A 19,597-nucleotide genomic window follows, 5' to 3' on the forward strand; every position below is an offset into this window, starting at 1 on the left:
TCAGAGGGTCACGGGTGCTGGGAGTTCCGGGCAGTTCAAAAAGCAGCTCTCGGCTGCTGGAGCGAAGCTTTCGGCCCGCGCCAAAACTGGAGCCGGTTCCGAGGCCTGCCGCGGCTGCCGCCAGGGTTCGAAGAGGCGGGGTTAGAACCTCGGAGCGTTCGAAGGGGCGGAGCCGGAGCCGAAGGCAGTGGGTCTGTTACAGTGTAACAAAGTCTTCGCTCGGTCCGAGTCTGTTGTCATGGAGCTCATGGCCAGCAACATTCAGGTGCTGCTGCAAGCGGCGGAGTACCTGGAGCGCAGGGAGAGAGGTACCACCTGCCTATCTCAGGGTCGGGGGCGGTGGCTTGGCTATGCGGGGTACGAGGGCCATACTGTGGCTCCTCGATCGGAGGCAGGCAGGACCGGCTGTCCTCCGTGTGAGTGGGGCGGAGGAATGGGGTGGTGGGTTGTTTCCTTAGAAAAGAAGTGGGCTGGGGGTTATTCAATGGTGCGGAGGCGAAATCGTTCCGAGCCTGGGATTTTGTCTCGCAGAAGCCGAACATGGCTACGCTTCGCTGTCCCCTTACTCCGGGAAAGACTCGTTGCAGCCCCGGAAGAGGTCCAAGCCTCGGAACGCCCTGCAAAACCTCAGGTAAGAGTCCGGGTTTTGTTCTACTATTGCCATTGGAACTGCAGTGGAATATCTGGTGATGGACTAACTGAAAACAGAAGTCTATATAGCGAAATAAAAATAAAGAAGATGGGGGTGTGAAATCTCAGCGAGGCTGGCAAAGCGCTTCTTCAAAGTGATGGGGTCGCCTCCAGAAACCAAATGCTTGTATATGACATGAGGCAACCAGTTTTGAATGCAGCATTAGTTGTATGGACAGTAGACCTGAAGTTACTGAGTTTGATTAATACTGATCCATGAATTTCAGTGTGTCTACTCTGAATTAAATTAGTTGGATACAAGCTGTAGCCACCAGTGGAGTTGTTTCTCTCTCCTGGACATCAGTTTTTGGCTTTGTGGTTTAAGAAAATCAAAACCTCCTCTTCCATTGGTTTTACCTTGCTCAGGAATTGGACTAGGTATTTTGTTTTGCTTTTACATTTTCCACTGGAGCAAGGCTCACATTTCAATACATGGACCCCGAGGTTCCTATACTCTACTGCGTTACTATCCAATAGGAGACAGAAGTCCTAATTGCAGGAAACAAAATGCTTTAATTGATGGTTGCACATTTCCTGTGACATTGTGCAAGCTCCGAGGAGCTGCATTCCTGGCATAGAGGTTAGCAGTTATGACTATTCCTGACATCTGGTTCTTTAAAACCAGTTGTGCCACTGTCACGCAACCACAAGCATGAGAACATAGGAAACGGTCTTATCCTGAGTCAGAGCATTAGTCCACCTAGCTCTATTGCTGTCTATATGCCAGGCGTACCCAATTTGATGTCGGACTGCATCTCCCATCATCCTTGCAAATTAGCCATGCAGCTGTGTTGCCATCCAACAACATTTTGAGAGCACAACATTGCCTGCCTGGTCTATACTGGCTGGCAGTGGTCTTTTGTAGCCCTACCTAGAGATGTTAAGGATTGAAACTGGAACCTTCTACATGCAAACCATATGCTCCATCCCTGAGCTATGTACCACCTCTCGGCTTTCTTACTGCAGAAATAGTTACACCCACCTCTTGCAGTGTGCTGTTGCACTTGTCATTTTCTCTGTGAAATCTGACTCTTCTCAAATAGGCATTTAGTTTTACATTACCTCAAGCTTGTACCTGCCACCCCAGACTTAGGGATTTGTGCTATTTATTACATGTTTCCTGGACCCTTGAATGTGTGGATTTCTGATGATGTAGCAAACAGGACCTTGACTGATCCAGCCCAGTGCCAGTTACTGGGCTTCTTCATAAACTAATTTAGAGAATGAAATGAAATGAAATCCTGTCCTGCATATTCACTATGTGGATAGTAGACATTGAGCTTTGGGAAGGTAGGATTTTACTGGGATTGAATGAGAACTTTCTGTCTCAGTGGACAATGTGAACAAAACCAACTATCATTTTTCTATAAATCTAAATGTGATCCATTAATCTTGTTTCCTATTCTTCTTTCGTTTCAGAACTGTGCACAATGAGCTGGAGAAGCACAGGTAAATTTTCATATAGGAAGGGCTGGGGTTGCAGGGAGAAGAGGGGTAGTTTCTCATTTATCATGTTCAGTAGGAAGTGGGAGTTGACAGCACTGAACATACCAGCTGCTCTTTATAAGAGCACTTCCTGTCTAAGTAGAGAGATGGAATTCATGAAGTAGCAAAAGCATTTTACAGCTGAGTAAGAAGGCTGCCCCAGGCCACTTCTACCTTGCCAAACTTAGGAGATGTGCACCGAATTTTTGTATAAGGAGTTAGCATGCTGTTGACCACTAGTTTTCAATAGGATTTTATTTTTAAATGGAGATGCACATAGGAGAATGTCCATGGAGGGAGATGTAAGGGAAGAAGTATGTGAAATATTTGGAGGACTATACATACTTTCCAATCAAATGGTGATAAAGTTAACATGTACTTACCACAGCTAAGTAAATAAAGTGTCTTGACCATGGGTAGGCAAACTAAGGCCCGGGGGCTGGATCCAGCCCAATCGCCTTCTAAATCTGGTCTGCAGAGAGTCCGGGAATCAGTGTGTTTTTACAAGAGTAGAATGTGTGCTTTTATTTAAAATGCATCTCTAGGTTATTTGTGGGGCATAAGAATTCGTTCATTTAAAAAAAAAAAAAGTCCGGCCCCCAACAAGGTTTGAGAGACATTGGATTGGCCCCCTCCTGAAAAAGTTTGCTGACCCCTGGCCTTGACTCTCCAGCATTGAAATCCTGGCACCTCCTGCAATGAAGGTGCCAAGTGATAAATTTGTCACTCCTGATTAACCTTGCATAATTGTCAATCCCTGTATATCATATCTTGCCAAAATGCCTTTTTTGAGTTCCTGGTTTAATTTAAAATGCTCACGTGTTGTTTCAATTGGGGTAGAGGATCACAAGATGTTCAACTTAGACCATAAAACTCAATACCTACAGTAAATAGATGAGATGTCAGGAAAGCCATGATTGGAACTCCTGTGTTTTTTTAAAGAAGTTAAAAGACGTTTGAAGGAGTTAACCGCCTCCACACACAAATCACTTCAATCTTATACATACACACACACACCTCTGATAACTAGACAAAGACCGTGTTATGGATCTTCTGATACAACTCGTTTGGGCCAGTTTTTAGTTCTGTGCTCTTATGGTAGGGCTTTCCAACTGTTAAGATCCTGCATGCAGTAGCCATAGATCACTCTACCAGGATTTCTATACAATGAGAGATGGGAAGAAAGCCATGTTGGTTGGATCTGGGTGTCTGTAATTCTGCTCAAGCTGCTTATTATAACCATCCCAATTTGTATACTTCTGCTACCTTTATTTATCTACCCATATCAGCTTGCTTGGATTCAGGAAGACAGGCTTGTAAGAGTTGCAGGCAGATGATGAGATCTGGTTCCGTTTCCCCCTCTGTACATAAAGTTAATTAATTACAATGAAGTCTGAGACCTGGCCTACATGGATGACTATAGCTCTCTAGCTAGAGGAGACTTAGGCACACATTTTCCAATTTTGTAAGGGCCTGGAAGTTGCCTCAAGGCCTCACCCAGAGACGTGGTGAGCTCCCGTGCCATCTCATGCATCGAACCCACATTGTGATCTCTTTTCTCTGGCAGGAGGGCTCAGCTGCGTCATTGTTTGGATCAACTAAAGCAACAGGTCCCCATGAACACGGAGTGCTCTCGTTATACAACCCTTAGTCTTTTGCACAGAGCCAGGCTGCATATTAAGGTAAGCGACACACTTCCCTGCTTACTGGCTGTCTTTCAAGGTTGCCTTGCCAGCCTTGTACTTTAAACTTGGAACACACGAGACAGACGGTGTATGAGCAGGATCCAACAGATTTACTGAGTAGGGCTAGAAATGGATCGAACAGCTTCCAACCTCCAGAGGAGTGAAAAATCACATGAGTGTGACTAAGCCTCTTATTTTAGCAGTGTGTTCTGTTGCTAAGGGGTATACCTTTTTATTTTACCGCATATGAACTAATTCACATTGGGTGCTTCATTTGGCCCTGCTGGATCATACCCCTGTGACCTCCCATCTTGCCAGCAGCTGTGGCCACCCAAATGTTTCCAGGGAATTTATAAGCCAGACATCAAAGTTCTCCTGGACAGCAGTGATGGAAGTGCAATGTTGCTTCCCAAAAACTCACAAAAGCTGGTAAACCCAGAAGCAGCCAAAGCATTTGCTATAGTTATTGGATATTGTCCTTGACCCCTTTTCCCTTTTCCCCTTCCAGAAGCTGGAAGAGCAGGAGCAGAGAGCACAGCAACTGAAGGAGAGGCTACGCTGTGAGCAGCAGAACCTGCACCAGCGGCTGGAAGAGTTGCTGGCTCATTCCAGCGTGGAGAGGCTGCGAACCGATAGCCTGGACTCTTCTCGGTTCTCCTCCGAACGCTCCGATTCAGGTGGGTGTTGCCGTACAATCGGATGGCCTGTGTTGCGGTCCCCATAGCTGGATGAGTTCTATTGAAGGCATAAGGGTAAGAGCAGGGTACACTGGACATTTCCTACTACAGCCTTCCTCAACCTGGTGCCTTCCAGACATTTTGGACTATAGCTCCCATCAGTCTCAGCCACCACAACTGTGCTGGCTCAGGTTGATGGGAGCTATAGTCCAAAACATGGAGAGCACCAGGTTGTGGAAGGCAGGGTTGGGGAATCTGTGACAGCTCCAAATGTTGCCAGACTACAATTCCTATCAGTCCTCTGCAAGTATGACCAAGGATGACAGGGGTTGCAGTTCAGAAGCATCTGGAGGTGTCCCAGCAGCTCCTGTGCCTCTAGTGACCTTCTAGTGTCTGTAAAAGATACTAGATCCTGTATGGGTAAAGAACTCTGATGTATTTTTTTTCCTGCTACAGAAGATGCAGAGGTGGACGTGGAAGGTCTGGCATTCAGCAGCGTTGAAGAGGATGTTGTGGCTGCCTTCAGCACTGGGCAGGAACACAGTTATTCCAGTGCCAGCAACTTTTGGTTATGATGGACAGAAGCCTAGTTATAAGGGCAGCTCTCACCCAGATGGATTTCCAGCAGTAAAGCCAGGATTTCATGAATGGAATTTGGCTCTGAACAAAACTCTGCATGGCGCAAAGGACAGTGCTACCCACGTTGTACCTCTACCTTTCTGCTAGACCAAGCCGGAACATTTTCTAGAGACTTGGATAAAAGACTTGGATTACTCAATTATGGGGCAGGGCTGAAAGAAGGGTGAGATCCCCACAGCACTTAATGTGTACCAGACAGATTATGCTGTGTGTGGGGTAGCTATATGGTTTTCTGTGCCCCACCCGCTGTGAAAGCTTGTGTGTCTCATCTAGTCAGAAAGTGGGGGTAGGCTTGGCCTGTTAAGGACTGGAAGCAAGTCTCAACAAGGGCAACAGTAGACCATGACATACCGAATCATTCCAACTTTATAGCAGAGATGCACTTAGTTCCATGAATGCAGGATGAACAAGCTAGCAAAACCGGGTTGCTCTTATCTCCAATTCCTCAACATGGAATGGGTTGAGTCAAGGGGAGCTGGGAACAGCTAGGACAATGGCTAGTGGGCTCTCATTCCATGGCACATTCCACCCAATTGAAGTATCTGATTTTCCCCGAAACAAACATTGCTTCCGTTTTGTGACCCATCCGCTTATGTACTCAGCAGTATTCTAGTAAAGGTTTTTAATTTCTTGCATCCTATTCATCTGGTTTTCTCCTAAGAATGCAAAACGTGGGTGAGGCTGTTTATAGCATACTTGCTAACCAGCAGCCACTCACACCCACATCTTAATGTACAGAGACCTCCAAGTTGCATAGAAGGTAAAGTAAACAGGAAGACTTCTATTGGCTTAGTCACAGCTTTGAAAATTGGTGCCCACCTGAGGAACAGGCCCTGGCACTGGATTAACTTGAAGTCTATTCTTTTAATGATAATTACACCTTTTAGAAAGAAGATGATTGTCAGATTTGTATAGTTTCAATTTAAAAAAAACACAAAAGCTAGAGACATGCTTCCCAAGGGAAGAGACGCTTAGTTACAGACAGGTAAGCCTTCCAGTATTATTTTGTTGCATTCTATTCCCCACAGCAGGAAAACTGAGTTTTTTCAAACATATTGCTGCTTCTTTTTAGTAGCTGCCTTGCTAGCCAAGTCCTTTGCTTTCTCAGTTGCTGCCAAGGCAGTCTCCTTGGCCTTCTCGGTTGCCTCCTTTGCAGTTTCCACCAAGGTTTTGGATGGTGCTTCACCTGTAATAAAGCCAAAAGCTCTTAAGTATGTCCACTGAACTGCCTGAAGGTCTGAACAAAAAATCAATGTAAGCGTTTTAGTTTGCTGCTGCTGTTTGTTTAGGTATCACTCTCTACAGTGGGCATCTCCTTCCACATAGTTAAGGAAGTGTTATTTTATCTAGCCTTAATGTTCACGAGAAACACCAACTGGAAAAAGAGAAACGGGGAGCCAAAGGGAAACTTACTACCAGCTCCATACCTATCAGTTTTACCATCTCAGTTTCTGAACAACAGACTGGAGTTTTATGTATTTCCCATCTGTTTGTCATGGCTCTTAACAACTCTCCTTCTGTTTTCTCAATAGTCCATATTGCTACTAGCTAAAAATCGGAAGTCTACAGGTTTACCTAGAACAAGCACAGAAGACGCCTGCCCCCCAAAAGGTAGTTCCAGACATTCTAAAGCTGCATTTTCTGTCTTCACCTCATTCCTTGGTTTAGAATGCTAAAACTACTCTGGAGCAGGACTGGTGAAATTAGCAACCCAAAACTCTCTTGGAACTTCCTGCAGAAAAGGGAACAAGCTCTACCCTACTCGGTGCTAGCCTCCGGTTGATGCAGCAAATTTGCTGCTCTCCCAACAAAATTTACATGCTTTCATTGGTGCAGTAAACTAAAGGGGGGAAATATTGGCACTGGTGAAAGGGATCTGTGTGCTTTTTAGAACCTGAATATGCTAACAATGCTGGAGGCTTAGGAACAGTACTCACCTTGCATTTTGGCCAGCACGTACTCAAACCCTTTGGTGCTCTTGGTCACATTGCTTTTGAACCTGGCCAAGCCAAACTCCTAAAACAAGAATACAGGGGGAGTGAGCAGAGAAAAGAATAATGAATGCCGCCAGAGTCCACTCATTTACACAACCTGAACTCAGAGGAATCAGCCTGGCCCATCAGCTATGTTCCTAGTAGACCTGGGTGATATATTAATATATCGGCCAGCAGCTGTATAAGGAGCAGACCGTGATGTCAGTTTCACTCAGCAGTATATCGCTGGTGAAACTGCCACCACTCCTGAATTCCTCCCTGCAGCAAGCAGTCAAAGGAGCCCCAATGCTGCGCCTGAGGCGAGAGCTGGGGCAGTTTCACCTGGTGTCTCGCAGACAGAGGCCAATGCATCTTGTTTTTTCAATACTGGGGTATATCACCAAACTGTGATGTTTGGCTGGTAATACACAGCAGTGTTGAAAAGCTGATATCGCCCAGCCCTAGTTCCCAGTTACAAAACGATCCAGAGGTACCCGTCATGTTGAGCTCTTCTAAGACGGCCTCTTTGCAGCTGAAGTATATCAAGAGACACGGGTCACTGACCACTCACCTGGACAGCACGCGAGACACCAAACAGAGTGGAGGAAACCCAAGCTTCCCGCTGGACTTCTGTCCAGCCGCTGTTTTCAGGATTCTCTCTGTAAACACACCGCTCCTCCACCACCTGCAAGGCACAAGAGATGGCACAACAAAATGACCATCAACTCTCCCCATAGGACGAAACACAGCAAGAGTTTATGCTGCTAGCCCTGCTCACCATAAGACGCGCGTGATTAATGTTCCAGGTGAATGTGGTCATGGTTCGGTTCATTGGGTCCACAATGGAATCTTCAAGGATGTAGACAGAGTGGGCGACGTTGGATGGAAAGAAGCGCTCTGCCCAGCGAGGCATCCTGTTGGTCTTGGTGAGGAGCCGCCTGGAAAGCAGCTTCTGGTCTTCTGTCACCTCTCGGTGTATAATGTCTTCTGTCAGGACATGTTTGCTGGGGAGGAGAGAAGAGAATTGCAAATTCATTTTAAGTTGTGCTTCCTCAACTGGTTCCCTCCAGTTGTTTTTTTGGAGTACAACTCTGATCATCCCTGGCTGTTGTCCATGTTGGTTGGGGCAGATAGGAGTTGGTAGTCCCAGAGGGCGCCAGATTAGGGGAAGGCTGTTCTAAGCTTTCCTAAGTGTATAATCATGTGACAAGAGTACATTGCCTTCTATCCAGTCACTCAGCAGAGCAGAATGCCATTCCTAGCTGGACTGCTTCCCTCTGTCCCACTTAGGCCCTGGTTTGGCTCTTTTTCCCAAGCCACCTCCACTAGATGGCATGTACGATGTTAACATGTGGCTTAGGGAGCTGCAGAGCTCCCAAGTGTAGCTGACCCTAGCCAAAATTGAGGCTTAATGACAGTGCCACTCAGCTAATCAGTGCTGACTTCAAGCCCTGCTTAGATTGGCTGGGATCTTTCTTTGTAGCTCAGCTTGAGTTCAAATCACTCTGCAAAGGGAAAAAGGATTATGGTACCTGAGGTCCTGGTGGTGTCAGGTGATTTACAGGCGAGTCAATCACCACCAGAAGCTAGTAGTTGGTTTTAATCAACTGATCCCTAATGAAAACACAAATATGTGCATGTGCACTTTTACAGCAGTGCTAAGAGCTCAACCTCGGCCCTCCAGATGTTTTGAGACTACAATTCCCATCATCCCTGACCACTGGTCCTGCTAGCTAGGGATCATGGGAGTTGTAGGCCAAAAACATCTGGAGGGCCGAGTTTAAGGAAGCCTTGTTAAGAGGATGGTTTCCTCAAGAGTCAAGGCAACAGGCAAAGATAAAAGGTTGCTTGTGGCATTTGAAAATGGCTCTTCCAGAGCTGACTTCGATGCTATTTTTTACACACACCACACCCGTACCTCCAGCATATCTGCCTATGCTAATCTATCATCTAGCAAATCTTTTTGATCTTATTTACTCCTGTTTATAGAAATCCCTGCCCTGCCCCAACTCCCAAAATCCAAATGATCGGTAAACAGCAAGCTCCGACGGCTTAGCCTCAAAGAAGAGGCTATCAAAGATTACACCCAGATGGCCACAAAGCCTCTCCCGGCGCACTAGGTGAAAGGTTCATGCAGCGGCCTTGGCAGAGGAGAAAGGCAACTGCTTCATCAGCACGGACGTCTCCCGCCAGACTTTTCCCCACTGCATTACCCCGTCTTGAGACCGCCGCTGGGGGCAGCACAGATCGCCAGGTTGAGCCCACCAAGTCGGGGCTGTGAGCACCCCGACGCACGCTCCCCTAGCGGCAAGCCTCAGCCAGCCGAGCAGCCTGTATGTACGTGAACAGGCTCGGGCTGGGAATGCCGCATCTGCCCCGAGTGCGGGGCCACCCGAAATGTATGGGGCTTGCTCCGGAGCCAATGACGGGAGCAGGGATCACGGGAGGGAGAAAGTATCGCTCTGTCAGGCTGTCGCCCGGCATCTCCCACGAGGAAAACACTGTGCCCCCCCAGCCCAGCCCTTTTCACTTCCTCCAGGGAGGGAGAGGAGACCCCACGGCCCGCGCTCACCTGTAGGGGTTCGGATAGCGCTGCCAGAAGGCGGCGAAGACTTGGTCCCAGGGCCCCTTGAGGACGCTCAGGGTCAGGAAGTATTTCCCCATCACCTCCGCGGTCACCGATCCTGCAGGAGACGGAGAGGAAACGGCGGCGGTCGCCCGGCGGCCTGGCCCGCCTTACGCCTCCCGGGCCTCTCGCTGGCGGAGGCCTCTCTCCGGCGTCACGGCCAGTCCCGAAGATCGCGGCCAGCGGCGCCCAGCGGCCGCCATGCGAGGGCAGGGCAGCGGCAGCGACTTCCGCGACGAGCAGCCCAGGCGCTTCCGCCGCCTCAGCTCCGCTGCCTCCTTCTTCCTCCCTCCTCGTGCACTGGGGGACGCAAGCCCCGCCCCGCCGCGGCCGCGCGCTTCCGGCCCCGCCGCGAAGCCCCGCCCCCTTCCCCGGGCTGCTCCGCCGCAGCAGCAGCGCTGGCTGGGAACTGGTCCGTCGGCGGCTCGTTCCCCCGCCGCCGCCGCCGCCGCGTCCCGACTCCCTCCCGCCTGCGCCAGCGGCGACCGGCTCCAGCGCCATGAGACCGGGGTGAGTGCCGCCGCCCTCTTCCTCCCCAGCCCGGCCCTGCAGAAGCCGCCAGCCCCTGCCGCCCGGGCAACCGGGGCTGGGCGCTGAGCGCTGTCCCGAAGCCTCCGGGGAGCCTCCTGTTAGGATCACCCTTGCCGCGTCATCGGATCCAGGGTCCTGCCAGACCCGGGGCCAGTCCCTCAGCCACTGGTGCGCCCACATGGGTGGAGTTCGTGGAGGCCAAGGGAAACCCATGCGCCCCTCCCCTGGGGACAGAGCAGCGTAGAATCGCGGAATGGTAGAGTCGGAGGGGACTCTGAGGATCATCTAGTCCAGCCCCTTAGAGCGGACGGCAGCACCCCGGTGGACAGCTGCCGCAGAAATGGGTAGTGCTGGAGAAATACGTTTCTTGTTGTCGTTGTGAATAGTATTGCCCTGTTTTGCCTCCTTCTCCGCATTTTTTTGAAGTGCTGCTACTGCGTGCCAGTACAGTGGTACCTCGGGTTAAGTACTTAATTCGTTCTGGAGGTCTGTTCTTAACCTGAAGCACTATTTCTGGGTTAGTGGAGTGTGTAACCTGAAGCGTATGTAACCTGAAGCGTATGTAACCCGAGGTACCACCGTAGCTTCGTGCAACTGCTGTGGAGGATGCAGGGCACACCTGCATTCTGGGCAGTGCCAGGCCTTCTGGCTTATGCCTACTGGAGCCCTCTTAGTTTTCGAGGTGACGTGGGAACGGGGAGGTGCTGCTCCTGAGTCACTTGCTGTACTTCCTCCTCTGCTTACTGCAGGTGAGCCTCTCCACCTGAGCTGCATCTCTCTTAGGCTGCGCCAGCCAACTCAGGTGGGGGCGTTGGGGATCCCTCTGGACCACCTGGAGGGGAACACACGGCTGCCAGGGCAAGAGGATGAGCGGGCAGCGTGTGGATGCCAAAGTTGTGATGCTGGGCAAAGAGTACGTGGGCAAGACCAGCTTGGTGGAGCGATACGTTCACAACCGCTTCCTTGTGGGACCTTACCAGAACGTGAGTGTGTCCTTCGGGGGGGGGGCAGATGTGGAGAGCCTTTCAAGTGGCAACTGGGTTGAGCAATCTGTAGTCCTCTTCCGCTCCCACCCCTCCACTTCTTAAATCTTTATCAGTGAATCTTGTATGTTGTGAAATGGACATTTGGTGAGCGGTTTGTAACCACAAAGGAACTTTGAAGCCTAAAAGAAAGTGAAACTAAGAAGGCCCGTAAGACAACGTGCCATATCAGAAGGGGCCATGTTGGCTAGGTAAAAGAAAGAAACTGCTAATATCTGCTATCTGTTAAAGGTAGCCTCTATTAAAGGTAGCCTTGCAAAGAGATTCACTGATGTCACTAATCCACAGAAATATTTACTAGCTTACCTGTCAGTATGTACTTGTGTTAGTCATTTGTTTGTAATGTTCTGACAGCCTAAAAGGAGTGGGGGGGTGCAGCAATTCTTTTCCTATTTGTAAAAACTTCCTGGTTTGGCTGTCTGGAAGAAATACTTGTTTGCCACTAGTGGCTACTTTTAAAGAGCTGATGAGGTGGTGCAGCTGCATTCATATGTATTCTTCTTATTTTAGACAATAGGTGCTGCGTTTGTAGCCAAAGTGATGCCAGTGGGAGGTCGGACCGTAACCTTGGGAATCTGGGTAAGTCTTAAGATGGGAATGACACTGGCTGTGTGTGGCAAACATAAAGTACCAGAGAACTAATGGGACATGCTTTGGTTGTACAGGGGAGGGGGGACAAGTGTGAGGAGGCTTCTAGAACAGTGTTTCCCAAACGTTTTCCCCATGAACAACTTGAAATTTGCTAAGGGTCTTGGTGCACTACTTAACTATTTTTCTTTTTGTTGTAATGCACTATGCTAGATGCTGCATGGTTTTCGTAATACACTATCAATTCCAATTGTAATACAAATGGTAATACAATAAAAGACAATATGTTTCTGGCTCCTGGTCTTCACTCCTTTCAAGTCGCTTCCTCCTACCTGTCGCTTCTGGTCTGTCCCAGAGCTGCCACTGCTCCTGTTGTCCACAGACATGCTGCAGACCACCTGAGTTAGGTTTGTCGGGCACCGTTTGGGAACTTTAGAGCTTTCTCAGTGGTGGCACCCCGACTGTGGAACAGCCTTCCCAGAGATGCTTGCTTGGCACCTTTCTGGCACCACGTAAAGACCTCTCTATTTAGTCTGGCCTTTGAAACAATTTGTGGTCTTCAAATCCCGGCTCTTAATGTCTGGTGTTTACTGTTGTACACTGATTTTCTCTCTGTGTGTTTAATGCTGCTATTTAATTATTTCGCACTTGTAGCTGAATCACTGTGTTTTCTCTTTTATTTCTTTTGAGCTGCCCAGCAAACGTTCTGTTTACTCCACAACGCTGACAGTTTTTCTTTTCGTTCCTTCACTTTGATCAGCCTGTTTTGCGTTTAATTGAAAAAGGGCTCTATGCCAAGCTCTAGGGGCTGGATTCCACTGCCCAGTTCTGTTAGCAGACGCCAGCACAAGGCCTCCCACTACTGCGGTTGGGCTTTCCCCATTGCTGTATGTTTCCCCTAAAGCTGCTCTGGAGAGTTGGGTGAATCCCCAGAACAATATACAGTGGTACCTCAGTTTTCAAACGTAATCTGCTCCAGAAGACTGTTTGAGTTCTGAAACTTTTGAAAACTGAAAACTCAATAGCCGACAGCCAGGCCTCAGGATCCTGCACTCAGCAGAAGCCACATGGCATGTTCGACTTCCGAGGTGTGTTCGAAAACCGAAGCATTTACTTCCGGGTTTACAGCATTCGAAAACTGAAATGCTCGTCAGTGGAGACGTTCGAAAACCGAGGTACCGCTGTACAGGGAAGTGAAATCATTTTGACAGACAAGCAGACTGGCTCCTTAGTGCTATGTTGAATTCCACCAGGATACTAAGCTGCTGGGTACAAAATCTTACTGTTTCTCCCTTTTCTAGGATACAGCTGGCTCAGAGCGTTATGAGGCCATGAGCCGGATATACTACCGTGGGGCAAAAGCTGCCATTGTATGTTATGGTAAGAGTTCACTTGCATGCCAACTCAGGTACCCATGTAGCTCTGGACTACCAATGCTAGGAGAACATTCTTACAAACTTGGAAAGGGCTGTGCTAGCCAATCCATTGTTCTGAAGGAGATTTGTGTGCAAATATTTGGGAACAGTATCAAACAAATACAGAGGGAGTATAATTGGGATGTTGTTTGGGGATTATTGCTTGCTACATACTCAGGCCCTCCTTCCATCAGTATGTTAGTTGAGGGTCCCTTGATCTCTCCATTGTCATCGCTTTCTTACAGTGACAGACTGCCCTCTAGTTGCACAGACTTGGTTCCTCTGCAGATGTGCAGGTGTCCAGTTAAAAACACCATGGAAATACCAATTCCTCAGGATGTGGTCACTTAGCCGCTGCTTTACTTGCCAGCTTTACTGCCTCTTTTCTTGTTTCCTAAGCTGTGTCTATTAGCAGTTTCACTTCCACAATAGAGAGGGCAGTTTGCTCTGCCTCAGAACTAGCAGCAGTGAGAGATTCTCATGCATTGCTTTGGGGGTTGTATCATTGTGCTTGTGTTTGTGAAAAGAGCTAGCCCCTGCCAAATACATTTAATATCCTCAAATAGAGCCCACATGGCAGCCTGCTTCTTCTGTTGGGGCAACACTTACCTTGCACCATTCAGACACCAATTCCTGTCTTCATTTGTGTCCATCCCCCCTTCCCTCTCCATGGCGCCACTTTAAGAGTGCCCTGTAAAGGCCAGAAGGGAGGCAAGGAGCTGCCTCTATAGTGCTCCTGTCTTTAAGAGGACAGCTCTGTGAAAGCTGCACGTGTAGTTCTATCTCCTCCCCAATAGCTATTATGATGGCAGCAGAGTTGCTGAAATCGTTAGTCTACCACTAGTCTGGGATAAATTACATGATTTGAGTTGGCCATGGGAGATTCCTTATCATTGGAGGTTTCCTGGTGTTTCTTTGCCTGAACACAAAACTGCATGGGTATTACCTTAATAGGAGGGAAAACGTCTCTACCCTGTGATACTAGGCTGTGGTTTGGCATACCAAGGCAGTCAAACTATGGCTGCTCAACAGGACTGGCTCTGCAGTTAGGTGAAATGAGACAGGAGCCTCAGGCAGTTGATGGGTGATGGTGGTAAGAGAGACACAGTGAGATGTTGGAGGGCAGAGCTATGTGTGCCACATGGCCTGTCTTGTGTCCTCTAAGCTAGAATGACACTGTCCTCTTGCCACTGTTGAGACGAGATTCAACTACCAGTCCAGTTAGCTTTTGTACATGGAAAGAGGGGGCCATTTTCCCCTTTACCTCAGGCAAAAAAAATGTATTGCTCCAGCCCTGGTGTCTAAGTCAAGAAAGCTGGGCAGTTCCCATTAGCCTTTCCTTTAACTCTTTGTGGAAGGGGATTTGTGTGTGTGGCGCTGTGGGTTAAACCACAGAGCCTAGGGCTTGCCGATCAGAAGGTCAGCGGTTCGAATCCCTGCAACAGCATGAGCTCCTGTTGTTCGGTCCCTGCTCCTGCCAACCTAGCAGTTTGAAAGCATGAAGTGCAAGTAGATAAATAAATCCCGCTCCGGCGGGAAGGTAAACGGCGTTTCCGTGCACTGCTCTGCTTCGCCAGAAGTGGCTTAGTCGTGCTGGCCACATGACCCAGAAGCTGTACGCCAGCTCCCTCGGCCTATAGAGCGAGATGAGCGCCGCAACCCCAGAGTCGTCTGCGACTGGACCTAATGGTCAGGGGTCCCTTTACCTTTACCTTATCTTATTATACACATTTCAGTTGTGTGCCACAAAAGAACTCAAGATGTGTGGACAGAGGCTCTCTTATGAGCTGTTCAGGGAAAGAGAGCAATTCTTTCCTAGCCAACCTATTCATTTCAGTACCTCAGTTACTCTGCCTATATATACAGGGGTCAGTGAATCTGCTTTATGAACTTTTTGGGTGGGATCTAGTCTTGACACCTCCCCACTTCCACAGATCTTACTGATAGCAGCAGTTTCCAGAGAGCAAAATTCTGGGTGAATGAGCTGCAGAACTTTGAGGAGGTAAGTAGATCTCCATTTCCAGGCAGGGAGAAAAGAAATATTCGCCTCACTGGGAGAGCCACAGGGAATGTTGGTCTTACAGAGGAGCATCATTCTATAATTTGTATACTGGGACACTGGAGGGCAGTTCCACAGGGGGAGGGAGGAAGGGAGGGTGGCCAGTTGTTGATAGGTTACATGGTTGCTTGACTTGTATCTCATGTTTTTGGGAAGGTTAAAAGTATGAGGCTTCCAGACCGTCTCCCAGGTGGATTTAGCAGTGCAACAGCATTGTGTGTAACCATTCCCTAAGCTCTGTTAATTGTGTGCACCTTAGGATTGCATTTTGGGCATGTCAAATTATTACTGTTACTACTACTACTACATTTTAATTTATTACCTGCCCTTCACCCTAAGGTTCCAGGGCAGGTTACAACAATTTAAAGTACAGTATGAAACAGTTTTAAAACTTACAATTTAAAAAAACACAGTCACAAAAAAATAGGGTGGATCCTGTTGGTTTGGCTACATGGATTCTTGGCAATACCTGCTTGCTATACTGACCTTGTATGGAAGTGCTTGCCTTCTTCTCTTTCTCTGCAGAACTGCAGGATCTATTTGTGTGGCACCAAGTGTGATTTGTTGGACGAGGACAGGAGAAGGCGAGGAATTGACTTCCATGATGTGCAGGACTATGCGGATGGTTAGGCTTTTCTTCTTCACTTGTTGGGAGGAGAGAAAGGGAATCACAGTGCACCAGGAGCTCTTAACATTGGTGCATCTACAATGGCGGTCCCCATTGTGGAGTAAAACGACTAAAACTTTCCGTCTGACATACTGTCATTTCAGAGATCAAAGCCGAGCTGTTTGAAACCTCCAGTAAGACTGGACAGAATGTGGGTCAGTATTGCTTCCAGGGTGCGTTGCAAGGCTTTATGATGCTTAAGTGTGGCTAATGCCTCTGGACAGTCACGCCCAGAGTGAGAAGACTGCTGTTCTCCTTTTGGTTGGGGACAGTTTGCATATGGCGTCACTGTGGCTCCTGATAAATAAGGGTGATGCTGAGTACCTTGCCCATGCTTTCTCGCCAGGTGGAACTGCACCACAATTCCAAATTCCACTAAGATCAAGATTATGGCTGCAATCTCATGAGAGTGGACAAGTGGGGCAGGGCAGTAGATCTCAGGGTATCACTGTGTTTACCAAAGGATATCCAGGATGCTTATTTCTGAGTTTTGTTCCCTTTTATCATTCAGTCATAATTTTGTAGCCAGTGGCCATTTGCTGCCTCCCAAGTTCAGGTCAGTTCAGGTGTTCCTACTGAAGCCAGCTGTGGGCGAGACACCAATCCTGTGTTGCTGTGTTTTGTTTACAGATGAGCTCTTCATGAAGGTGGCTGAGGATTATGCGCAGCTTACTGCCTTTCAGGAGATGACAGGTGAGTTTCTGAACAAGATACTTCCACTCTGTGTGTGTGCTCACATGTTCTTCTGAACATGCATAGAACCTCTGGTGCAAATATATTTCCTGGACATGAAAGTGGGACTTGGGGACACGCTGAATAAGAAAAAAACGTGTTTTAAGAATGCCCATGATTGTTTACGTGTGTAGAAAGCAGAGACTCCATGAACTGCATTTCCAAATGAACTCTATTGCCTCTGGGAAGAGAGGAGCTGGGGAAAGCTGGGGTTGGGGACCAAATTGCAGTGGTTCAGGGTAGGGGGAGGTATAGTGTGGAAGGTGGGGTAGACTGTAAGGGGCACACAGCACAGGCAGTTAGCGACTGTGCAGTGTGCCAGCCCCTCCTCCACCTGGGGAATTGCAGTTGTCCTGTCAGCCAGCTCTTGGACTTGCTGCTGCTGCTGTTGCTGAATGCCAGGTTTGCTCTTGAGTAAGACCTCCCTCATCCATGATCTGATTGTGGATGAGGAGGCTGTTGTGGTATGTATCATTGAGACCTGGCTGGGTGAGCAGAGTGGAGTTGGTCTGTGCCCACCTGGGTACTTGGTGTGGCATCAGGACAGACTTGAGGGTCAGGGAGGGGGAGTTGTGGTAGTCTGTAGACTCTCCCCATATGAACCAGCCTGGGCCCTGTGATCATCTGAAGCCCTTATTTGTGTGCCTCCTCCGTGAGAGGTCTAGAGGGTGGCAACACAAGAATGAGCCTTTTCTGTGGTGACTCCGTCTGGGGAACAGTCTCCCCAGGAAGGCACACCTGGCACCTTCGTTGTATATCTTTAGGCAAAAGGTGAAAACCAGGCATTTCAACCAGGCATTTGGCTGGTTAACAGTCCATGGCTTTTTAGATGTGTTTGTGGGAGGGGGAGGTTATTGGTTTGCTTTTATTATATATTTTGTATTTTTCTGTTGTGAACCACACTAGGCTCTTTAGATGAAGGACTGTATGCAAACTTTATCTGGACAGGGCAGGACTTTTCCCTGGGAGAAAGAAATCCTCTTAACAGAGCCATTAAATATTCTGCTGCAACAAATCTGCCCCACTTGCCTAACCCTTGTATATGTTCTGCTTTCAGAGGAGAAAGGAGTTGATCTGAGCCAAAAGAACACTACCACCTACTTTTATAGCTGTTGCCATCACTGAGTTCTTTCCTTGTTTTGCCAAAGCAGCAGTGCTCCCCTCCTGGGATAGCAGTTCACGCTGTCTTTGGATAGTTCACACTGTTTCCCTGCTGTATGGAATGTCTTGCCCTTTCGGACCTGTGGAGCATCACTTGCTGGCACTTCTCCTTGGAATGGTGGGAGGGGGGAGAACACGGCACACGCTGCGAGATTTTCTGCTGCCTTGTTGACCAGAGACCTTGACTGCCTTGTGCTCCCATCCCTTCCAGAGGCTGACTTAAAATTCTTGACGCGCTTCAGGAATTGCTTTTTCACAACTGGCTCTCCAACACTGAAGACACCTTGTTCTGGCAGTGGTTGGTTCTGCTGTTTTGATGGTGTTGCACCTGATTTTTTGCTTTATTATTTAAATGGCTTCTAATAAGCTATGTATATGTAAATAAAAGTGCATTGTGGTCCTGTGTTGTTGAGAAACACAGCTAGGTTTGTGTTCTTATTGAAGTTGCTCAAACTTGTTTCCAGGCTAAACTCCTAGAGGGAATGGGAAGAAACACGGGTGCCTCTCCTACTACATGGGCTGACCACCAGTTTCTAATGGTTGACGTTTCTCTGATGTTCCAGCAGTTGAAACATGTATTGGTACAGGGAACAAAAACAAGCATCTGAGGAGGCTTAGGAATTTGCTGTGGTTTTTTTAATCAGCCAATTTGATAGATGTGTACGTGTGTGATAAGCAGACCCAGTTGCTCCAATACTGTAAAAGCATCAATAAGCATCACAGAACAGTTGTAGATACAAGCAGTGATGGGCTTTGCAGCAGTTATAAGGCGGCTGGAAAATGAAGGGGAACCTGGGCTAGGCTCTAGTTGGCTGGAGCACCAGGGGTGCTGATCTACACAAGCAGGCCGCCCTCTTTCCAGAGAAAGCAGAAAGGCAGATGCAGCTGGGGATCCCTGTGCCAAGGACGGTGCTGGCCTGTACTGTTAAAGCATGGCACGGCAGCTGAATGGAAAAGGTTACAGAGCTGCACAATACTCTGCCCTTTGACGGAGTAGGCTATTTCTATCAGTTTTCCTTTACATGATCATCTCTGTGGAATGGAATATACCGATGGTTTTTCTCCAACATATGCTCTCTTCCCTTAGATGTTTTGGAGTGTGTTTTATGGCTTTAAATATATATGCCTGGATGTCTTTTTACTATATTGTTACAGGTAACTGCCATAGTGCAACTCTGGTCTTGGCTAACCTAGTGGCCTATGGCTGGGGGAGAAGCAATTGGTAGGCACAAGGTAGGGCCCCTCACTCAGTGCACTAAAATTTGGGTGCAAAAGTATTGAAAGTGATCTTCGGGCTGTAGTTCCATTGACATCTACCTCTGTGTCAAGTTTCAAAGGCTTTATACAAGCAGCAAGAGCCCAAAAGCTTCCTAAGAGTTATTTGCTACATTGGTAATAAAGGTCCATTCTCAGGTTGATTTACCAAACCTTTAAGTCTCTATGGAAGCTGAGTTTTCAGAAGTAGTTGCTAAATGGTTAGATGTACCTCACAAGTTATAATTGAGAGCAATATCTCAGACTTTGTATCATTCTGAAAAACCACTTCTCTCTAAGCTATAAACTACTGTTTTGATCTGGTACAAGCTGAGCAGCCCCCTCTCCATTCCCCCAGCTGTGACCCACAGA

General features: G+C 48.1%; 3 protein-coding genes across 3 annotated transcripts; 2 read left to right on the forward strand and 1 right to left on the reverse strand.

Moving 5' to 3' along the window:
* Positions 1–2: 2 nt before the first annotated feature.
* MXD3 (MAX dimerization protein 3) lies at positions 3–5,811 on the forward strand. The gene is made up of 6 exons (XM_083599079.1): positions 3–308; positions 532–631; positions 2,110–2,139; positions 3,743–3,857; positions 4,369–4,537; positions 4,994–5,811. Exons 1-6 carry the CDS (start codon positions 239–241, stop codon positions 5,110–5,112), a joined length of 603 nt encoding a protein of 200 aa, XP_083455205.1. The 5' UTR covers positions 3–238; the 3' UTR covers positions 5,113–5,811.
* On the reverse strand, positions 5,525–10,101 carry PRELID1 (PRELI domain containing 1). The gene is made up of 5 exons (XM_083599078.1): positions 9,722–10,101; positions 7,928–8,153; positions 7,721–7,834; positions 7,114–7,192; positions 5,525–6,362 (listed from the first exon to the last, which is right to left on the reverse strand). Exons 1-5 carry the CDS (start codon positions 9,811–9,813, stop codon positions 6,223–6,225), a joined length of 651 nt encoding a protein of 216 aa, XP_083455204.1. The 5' UTR covers positions 9,814–10,101; the 3' UTR covers positions 5,525–6,222.
* On the forward strand, positions 10,102–18,387 carry RAB24 (RAB24, member RAS oncogene family). Its single transcript, XM_083599080.1, has 9 exons — positions 10,102–10,285; positions 11,056–11,289; positions 11,860–11,928; positions 13,239–13,317; positions 15,287–15,354; positions 15,937–16,036; positions 16,183–16,233; positions 16,709–16,771; positions 17,868–18,387. Exons 2-9 carry the CDS (start codon positions 11,173–11,175, stop codon positions 17,933–17,935), a joined length of 615 nt encoding a protein of 204 aa, XP_083455206.1. The 5' UTR covers positions 10,102–10,285; positions 11,056–11,172; the 3' UTR covers positions 17,936–18,387.
* The last annotated feature ends 1,210 nt before the right edge of the window (positions 18,388–19,597 follow it).

This window comes from Podarcis filfolensis, assembly GCF_964270895.1.
Source record: "Podarcis filfolensis genome assembly, chromosome: 2".
Lineage (NCBI taxonomy): Eukaryota > Metazoa > Chordata > Lepidosauria > Squamata > Lacertidae > Podarcis > Podarcis filfolensis.